The 9,129-nt window shown below is 35.9% G+C and overlaps 1 protein-coding gene across 1 annotated transcript; it reads left to right on the plus strand.

Moving 5' to 3' along the window:
* Nucleotides 1-1,295: 1,295 nt before the first annotated feature.
* On the plus strand, nt 1,296-3,050 carry LOC120254676 (pentatricopeptide repeat-containing protein At3g51320-like). Its single transcript, XM_039262742.1, has 2 exons — nt 1,296-2,223; nt 2,317-3,050. Exons 1-2 carry the CDS (start codon nt 1,296-1,298, stop codon nt 2,913-2,915), a joined length of 1,527 nt encoding a protein of 508 aa, XP_039118676.1. The 3' UTR covers nt 2,916-3,050.
* Nucleotides 3,051-9,129: the final 6,079 nt, after the last annotated feature.

The following is a 9,129-nucleotide window of genomic DNA, read 5'->3' on the forward strand; positions in this document are numbered from 1 at the left end:
TTGGTCATAACTTTTTTTAATATTGTTAAGATGGCCTTTGGGTCATCACATCAATGCCTAGTAAGGATGTTGACTGGACTACTGATTGGACATTTTTAAATTAAAAAATTCTTTTTTTTTACATTTTAACTACTCATCTCTTTTATAATTATTTAAATAGCTTATTTGTGGTTTTTTAACATATTTTTTTAAAAGAATTGTTATTAAAATAGAAAATATTATTTGAAATTAGAATTATTATTAATTATTAAAACAGTAATTATTTTAAATTATTTTAATAATATTTTGATTATTATTAGAGTGGCAATTATTGAAGTGGAAATTATTTAGTAAAATATTATTATAGTGGGAATTATTTTTAATTATTTTAGTGATGAAATCATGTCTAGGTCATGACTTCGAGCCGAGCGCGGGTGATCAAGTGATTTAGCGGTAGTGGTGGTGGGGCCGTCCGGGTGACGGCAGCATCCCGGCACGACGCCCCTATCACATCACTTGGCATCTCATAAAATCATTTCAGGTCAAGTTTTGCCGAGCTGATAAAACCGGGTGCCCTAGGGACAAGTGCTCAGTCCCCTGCCGAGGTTCGGGTGACTCACTGGGAGCCATCTGGACATTCCATTGGCCAACGCGCCATGTCTCGAGCGATGGAGAGCGTCACACGTGCGGCTCTCAACGCACTTAACCGGCGTGCTGCGCGAAGGGCGGAGCACTGTTTGATCCTACTCTTGTGTCAAAATATTATTAAAATAATTTTAAATAATTAATGTTTTAATAATTAATAATAATCTTAATTTCAAATAATGTTTTTTATTTTAATAACTATTTTTTTTTCAAAAAATTTCGGATAAAAATGTAATAAATAAGTTATTTAAATAATTATAAAAGAAATGATAGATTAAAATTTAAAAAAAATATATAATTTTTTTAATTTTAAAATGCCCAGTCAACACATGCCGACTGGGCATTGATGTATAGGTTCTTAGGTCATTTTGATTGGGTCATTTTGATAATATTAAAAAAAATTAGGCCAATTTGGGGAAAAAGCCCTTTTAAAGAAACACACGAGTGTCTTTTCGCTCAACATCCATTCCATGAACCACAAACCTTCACAATAAATCCTCAAAATAATAATTTTAGATGGATTCAATCATCTCAAATCCAAGTAGAAGACAAGTATCAAAGACAAGCACTACTTCCTCCTCGCCGGATCTCCTCCATGAACGCACCCCTTACCTCTACCACCCTTCCCTCCTCCCTCTCCGCTTCTCCTCCTCCTTCCGTCATCTCCTCCAATGCCAAGCTCACCTCACCACCTCCTCCCTCCTCCGCCACCCCTTCGCCGCCTCCCGCCTCCTCAAGCTCTCCTCCTCCCTCGCCCCTCTCTCTCACACTCTCCTCCTCTTCTCCCACCTCCCCTCCCCTCCCCACCTCTGCTCTTTCAACATTCTCCTCAAATCCTTCTCCCTCTCCCTTCCCCTCATCTCGCCGTCTCCTTCTTCTCCTCCATGCTCCGCTCCGGCCTCATTCCCGACACCTTCACCTTCCCCCCTCTCGCCGTCTCCTGCGCGCGCTCCGCTTCCCAGACCGACGCTGAGGTCGTCCACGCCCAGGCCATCAGACGCGGCGCTGATTCCGTCGTCATTGTTTGCAATTCGTTGATCCACGCCTACGCTGCTTGCGGCCTTGTTGGCCATGCCCGGGTTATGTTTGATGAAATGGCTGTTCGAAACGTGGTTTCTTGGAACTCTTTGGTTGATGGATATGTTAAAGTCGGGGACTTGAGGAGTGCGCGTTGCGTGTTTGATAGAATGCCTGAAAGAAATGCGGTCTCTTGGAATATCATGATTAGTGGTTGTCTTAAATGCCAGTGCCCGGAGTCCGGTCTTGAGCTTTTTAGGGAGATGGAGAGGGTGGGAGTCTTGGCTGATGTGCAGACGTTGATCAGCATTGCCACGGCCTGTGGGAGACTCGGTTTGATCAGATATGGGAGGTCCGTGCATGGTTATTTTGTACGGAGTTTTCGGGAGAAGAACAACTTGATATTTGAGACAACATTGGTTAACATGTATAGTAAGTGTAAACGGGTGGACGTCGCGAGGAAAGTTTTTGATCGGATTGCGGAGAAGAACTTAGTTTCTTGGACTGCGATGATCTTCGGGCATTGTATTCATGCTTGTCCTAGGGATGGTCTTGCATTGTTTGATGAAATGGTTCAAATAGGTTGGTCTTGTTTTAGCAGATATGAGACTTTTGTTGTGAGATGATTTGAATGAGCTGGTTCTAAGTGTGTTTCTTGTGATTTGGCATTTTCAGGTGAAGAAGATTCAGAAGTAAAACCTGATGAAACTACATTTGTTGGAATTTTATTGGGTTGTTCCCGTGCTGGGCTGTTGGATGAAGGAAGGAGATACTTCGACGAGATGACAAGCATACATGGTCTCAAACCCACATTTGTACATTATTGGTGCATGGCGAATCTATACGGGAGTCTAGGTATGGTTCAAGAAGCGGAGGAGGTGTTGATGAGCATGCCGGGGGACACCGAGTCACTGGTGTGGAGTGCTTTGCTTGGTTCATCTCGTTTTCGTGGAGACATAGAATTAGGTGAGAAGATAGGCAAGAGGTTGATTGAGCTCGAACCGTACAACAGCTCTCGCTATGCGTTATTATGTAACATTTACAGTGTAGCTGAAAGATGGGAAGATGTTGAGAAGGTGAAGGAGATGATGAAACAAAGAGCAGTGAAGACAATACCCGGTCACAGCTTGCTCGATCTGAAAAAAATAGTTCATAGTTTCAAAGCCGGGGATCGATCCCGACCAGAGATGAAAGATATCTATTCAATGATTGACGAGATCGCCGCAAGGCTCAAATTAAGAGCACAGCCTCATCAGCACCAGCTGCCTGTATAATTCTCTATATTGTGAGCTGACTATTGTGGCTTTCTTGGACAAGTGTTGTTGTCAACAGAAATAAAATTTTTATGTAAAACTGAACCGAAGTTTCTTTGAGAAATTTGTTGTTAAGCATAATATCAAAATTAACAAGCGAAGCAAATATAGCTGGTAACGAAGGTAAAGGGGATAATGAAACAAAGAGCAGTGAGGACAATAGCCGGTCATCATCGCTTGTTCGATCGATAAAAAAGAAATAGTTCATAATTCCAAGGCCGGGGATCGATCCCGACCGGAGATGAAAGATATCCATTCAATGATGGATGAGATCGCCGCAAAGGCTTAAATAAAGTACTAGACTCGGAGAATCCAAAATAGATTCATGCTTGTAAATTGATTGAAATTAATATTTTCAAGGGGAATAAACCATAAAAGAGTCTCTATCAGGCATTTCAGCAAACAACTCGCAACCATATAAAAGTAGAATATAGCACAAAGGTTAAAGCTCTGAACTTTGCCCAGTTTAGGCTCACACGGCGCGTTGCTTCGGCTATTGTGTGCCAAAGAACAGTTGCCGCACGCTCTCTCACTGTTTTTCCGCATGGCCAAAGCTGGTGTTCTTCCGCCTGCGTTCTCCTATCACGTTTTGATTACTCGGTCGTGCTCCGAGGGTAACCTGAATGAAGCACAATTCCTGTTTGATGTGATGCTTGGTGATGGCATTCGACCCTCTCTCCCTTTGTTGAGGTCCTTGGCCTATGGCTTTTGCAAAGGGCAGAGAATGTTGGGCGCCGAGCGAGTTTGTAGGCTCATGAAGTCGCATGGGTTCGTTTTGGATCGTAGGCTGTGCACGGCGATAATTCATGGGTACTTGAGGGAAGGAAGGATAAGTTTTTGAATAAAGTGGATAAACCACGAATTTATTAAAGAAGAAAGAAACTGGGAAAATAAAGTACAAGTGAGAAAAAAACAAGCAGAACAACAAGAGGAGAAAGTAAACAGTTATCCTCACCAGAGATGAGGAAAATAAGTAGCATAGAAAAAAGAAAAGGAAAAAGGCAGGGAAATCTGAGGCCGTAAGTCGCCCATCGGAGACAGAGGCCCGACTTAGAGAGCAATGATGCGAATTACTCCTGAGTCGAGTTGGACGCCATATCGTCGGTGAAGTCGACGGATCCGGAGCGCAAAAAGTTTAAAGAGCGCTTTTATCTTCCCGAACACCTTCGGAGGCTTCTTGTTGATGAGATTCGAATCTGCAAATCCAAGAAAGAATCATATAAGCATGCTTTTAAGAATTATAGCGAGAAAAAAAGGTGCACATTTTTTTGGTTAAAAAAATACGATTGTTACGTTCTAGCCAAATGTTCCAGAAGATTGCTCTGGAACAGAGATCCCATAAATTCCTGTGAATAGAGTTTATGGAAGGAATCCAGTAGGTCCAGATATTTGAAACTGAAGAAGGTAAAGTTTCAGATCTAAGTGAACATTTGAAGAAGGACCAAATGCGACAGGATATGTCGCAGCTTTTAATAAAAATATGATCCATCGATTACGAGTTATTATGACATAGAATACATGTGTCAGTGGCAAAAGGATTACAGCCTTTTTTAAAAAGATTCTCAAGTGTTAAAATTTTATCCTCCCAGGCAAGCCAATAGAATAGAGTGATTTTGCTGGGGGATTTAATTTTTCCGAATTTGGAATAAAAGGCGGGAACGAATTCCTCCATCGATTAAGAAGTTATAAAAAGGATTTTTACGATGAAGGAACCATTTTTTTCTAAAGACCGGGGAGTAGGAGTCTTCATGATCATTAAAAACAAAGCGATAAATGATTAGTAAAGCTAGCAACAACATGTGCGTGATGCGATCTAAAATGGATTACCCCGAGAATTAAGAGCGTGAAAAAAATTGTTTTTAAAAGTAATCCAAGGATCATAACTGATCCAGGAAGAGAGATTCCCCAAAAGATTTTTTGGGAGATTGGCCATCCAACCATCCGTCATGCCAAAAATAACGTATTTTCTCTATTACCAATGATTTTGGTTAAGCAGGAGCGAAATGAATGAAGTATGGGATTGATTCCTGCCAAAAAAAAAGACTTATTCCATTACCAATTTATTACTATTTCTGATTCTTGTTGGTCTACGATAATTGAAGGATAAGTTAGCCTCTTGAGTTTTTTAAGAGCAACTCCAACCCACTCTTAATTTGGCGCAGAATTGTTAAAATTGGCGCAGAATTTGGTCCAATCCGGCGCCAAATTCTGCGCCAATTTTACATAATGCTACAGTGGTGCGCAACATGTAGCGCACCACTGTAGCAGCGCTATTTTTTTATTTTATTATTTTTTTTATTTTTTCTGTTTTCATTTTGATTTTTTTTTTCAGTTTTATTTTTTGTTTTTTTTATTTTTCAGTTTTATTTTTTGTTTTTTTCATTTATTATTTTTTTTGGTTTTTCAGTTTTAATTTTTTGTTAATTATTTTTTTTTTTAGATTCTTATTTATCTTTTTTTATCCTTTTTGATTTTTTTTGTTTTAATTTTCAGTTTATTTTTTTAATTTTTCAGTTTATTATTTATTATTTTATTATTTTTTAGTTTTAATTTTCAGTTTATTTTTTATCTTTATTTATTTATTTTTTATTTTTTATAAATTTATATTTATAATTTATATTTTAATTTAATTAAATAATTTATAATTTAAGTTTATATTTTTTAATTAATAAAAAATAAAAAATTAACGAAAATAATACACGAAATATAACTTCATTAAAATTAACGAAAATTACACGAACAATAAAATAAAAACACAGAAAATAGTCATAACATAGATTATCATCGATAGCAATAACAAAAAAACCACAACACACAAAATACAACTAATGAAAGCAATAATAATTTATTACTAATATGAATATAAAAGTATGAAGTAAGAAGAATATTCTTAGAATATTCTATTTTAGAGTTAAAAATAGAGATGATGGTTGGAGAATTTTTTACTCATGCAGATTTGTATTTTTTGTGTATTGAAGCGCCAAATATAGAGTTTTGGGTTGGAGATGGCCTAGGGAGTTGAAGGAGAGGATTGGCTGAGAACCAGATGTATACTTGTATAATACAATGATCTATGGGCGCTAGGTCGAGTTTTGTTGATAGGGGTTGGGAGTTGTTACGTGAAATGGTGGGAAGTGGCCTCAAGCCAAATGTGGTTGCTTTCAATACGATGATCACGTTATTCGTGAAAACTCCGATGTGGATTACGCTTTGGGGCTTCTTGACACAATGAAGAGTCACATGGTTTGACCCCAAATCGCATTGCTACACCGCAGTTGATGACCGCACTTTGCAAGGCCAAGAGATTGGTGGAGGTGGAGAAGTGGTGTGAGGAGATGCTTGATCGTGGCCTCATCCCTCGATGACCTTATGTTTCGATTCTTGATTCAAGAATCATCCATTTGATCATAAGCCTTGGGTGATGGGCAAGCTTTTTGGATGGTCCGTCTAGGACTAATGCTTTTTCAAATAACGCTTGCTATTTTTATTTTTTTGATAATAATATATTATTATTTTTAAAAATAAATATCTTTTTAAAAAGATAATAAATTAAAAATAACTTTTTTTAAAAAAATCGAGTTAAACCCGCTCCCCCAAATAAATTATTTTTAATAATTATAAAAAATAAAGGATCAAAATGTGAAAAAAATCACCATTTTTTTAATTTTTAAAAAAATGCTTAATTAGAAACCAAGTGAATGCATGAGTGCTTTGATTAGGCCATGATTTGATGGCCCTAGAGCCCGCCTAGTATTCGCTCTATTCTTTTTTATCCGTCACAAAAATCATATTTATTTTTTTATATGTCATTTTTATAACAAAAAGCACATATTATTATTACTAAAATTAACTTTAACACTATATTGAATTGTCTTCTTAAAATTAAATATGAGAGATAAATGTGAAGATATTAATTAGGGATAATTTTGGATATATAACTAATTTTTTATAAAATTTTGCGAAATAATTAAATTTCTTGATACATGAGATTCGGTTAACCACGACATATACAAATGAATGGAAGGAGTAAATTTTTAGATTTTTAGTCAAACCTTTGATCTACCGCACGGCAACTAATGGCGCTACCGCTCATCATAATTATATGTAATTACTTATTTACATATAATTAATTAATTAATTTTATATAATCAATACGGATTTATCTATTTACTTGAAAAAAATCAATATATCCCGATATAACCTATTTATTTATATATTTATTTATTTATTTATTTATTTATTTATTTAATTAGTTAAAGAAGGGTTTTTGCCCAAATTGGTCATCACATCAATGTCTGCATGCGGGGTCTGCGATTGAGCATTTTTTTAAATTAAAAAACAAAAATGGTTTTTATATTTTAACCTCTTATCTCTTTTTATAATTATTTAAATAGTTTATTTGTGGTTTTTTTAACCCAAATTTCTTAAATAACCTATGAGCTTTTGCAAAAGGGCGGAGAATGTTGGGCGAGCGAGTTTGTAGGCTCATGAAGTCGCATGGGTTCATTTTTGGATCGTAGGTCGTACATGCGGCGATAATTCATGGGTACTTAGGGGAAGGAAGGATAAGTTAGCCTCTTGAGTTTTTTTAAGGAGTTGAAGGAGAGGATTGGTCGAGAACCGGATGTATACTTGTATAATACAATGATCTATGGGCGCTAGTCGAGTTTTGTTGATAGGGGTTGGGAGTTGTTCCGTGAAATGGTGGGAAGTGGCCTCAAGCCAAATGTGGTTGCTTTCAATACGATGATCAGTATTCTTCGTGAAAACTCGATGTGGATTACGCTTTGGGGCTTCTTGACACAATGAAGAGTCACATGGTTTGACCCCAAATCTGCATTGCTACACAGCAGTTGATGACCGCACTTTGCAAGGCCAAGAGATTGGTGGAGGTGGAGAAGTGGTGTGAGAAGATGCTTGATCGTGGCCTCATCCCACGATGACCTTATGTTTCGATTCTTTGATTCAAGAATCATCCATTTGATCATAAGCCTTGGGTGATGGGCAAGGTTTTGGATGGTCTGTCCAGGACTAATGCTTTTCAAATAACGCTTGCTATTTTATTTTTGATAATAATATATTATTATTTTAAAAATAAATATCTTTTAAAAGATAATAAATTAAAAAACAATAACTTTTTTTTTAAAAAAATCGGTTAAACCCGCTCCCCCAAATAAATTATTTTAATAATTATAAAAAAAATAAAGGATCAAAATGTGAAAAATCACCATTTTTTAATTTTAAAAATGCTTAATTAGAAACCAAGTGAATGCATGAGTGCTGATTAGGCCATGATTTGATGGCCCTAGAACTGCCTAGTATTCGCTCTATTCTTTTTTATCTGTCACAAAATCATATTTATTTTTATATGTCATTTTATAACAAAAAGCACATATTATTATTACTAAAATTAACTTTAACACTATATTGAATTGTCTTCTTAAAATTAAATATGAGAGATAAATGTGAAGATATTAATTAGGGATAATTTTGGATATATAACTAATTTTTTATAAAATTTTGCGAAATAATTAAATTTCTTGATACATGAGATTCGGTTAACCACGACATATACAAATGAATGGAAGGAGTAAATTTTTAGATTTTTAGTCAAACCTTTGATCTACCGCACGGCAACTAATGGGGTTACCGCTCATCATAATTATATGTAATTACTTATTTACATATAATTAATTAATTAATTTTATATAATCAATACGGATTTATCTATTTACTTGAAAAAAATCAATATATCCCGATATAACCTATTTATTTATATATTTATTTATTTATTTATTTATTTAATTAGTTAAAGAAGGGTTTTTGCCCAAATTGGTCATCACATCAATGTCTGCTGTCTGGGCTGCTGATTGGGCATTTTTAAATTAAAAAAAAAAAACAAAATGGTTTTTTTTATATTTTAACCTCTTATCTCTTTTATAATTATTTAAATAGTTTATTTGTGGTTTTTTTAACCCAAATTTCTTAAATAACCTATGGCTTTTGCAAAGGGCAGAGAATGTTGGGCGGCGAGCGAGTTTGTAGGCTCATGAAGTCGCATGGGTTCATTTTGGATCGTAGGCTGTGCACGGCGATAATTCATGGGTACTTCAGGGAAGGAAGGATAAGTTAGCCTCTTGAGTTTTTTAAGGAGTTGAAGGAGAGGATTGGGTCG

This window comes from Dioscorea cayenensis, unplaced genomic scaffold, assembly GCF_009730915.1.
Source record: "Dioscorea cayenensis subsp. rotundata cultivar TDr96_F1 unplaced genomic scaffold, TDr96_F1_v2_PseudoChromosome.rev07_lg8_w22 25.fasta BLBR01000572.1, whole genome shotgun sequence".
NCBI lineage: Eukaryota > Viridiplantae > Streptophyta > Magnoliopsida > Dioscoreales > Dioscoreaceae > Dioscorea > Dioscorea cayenensis.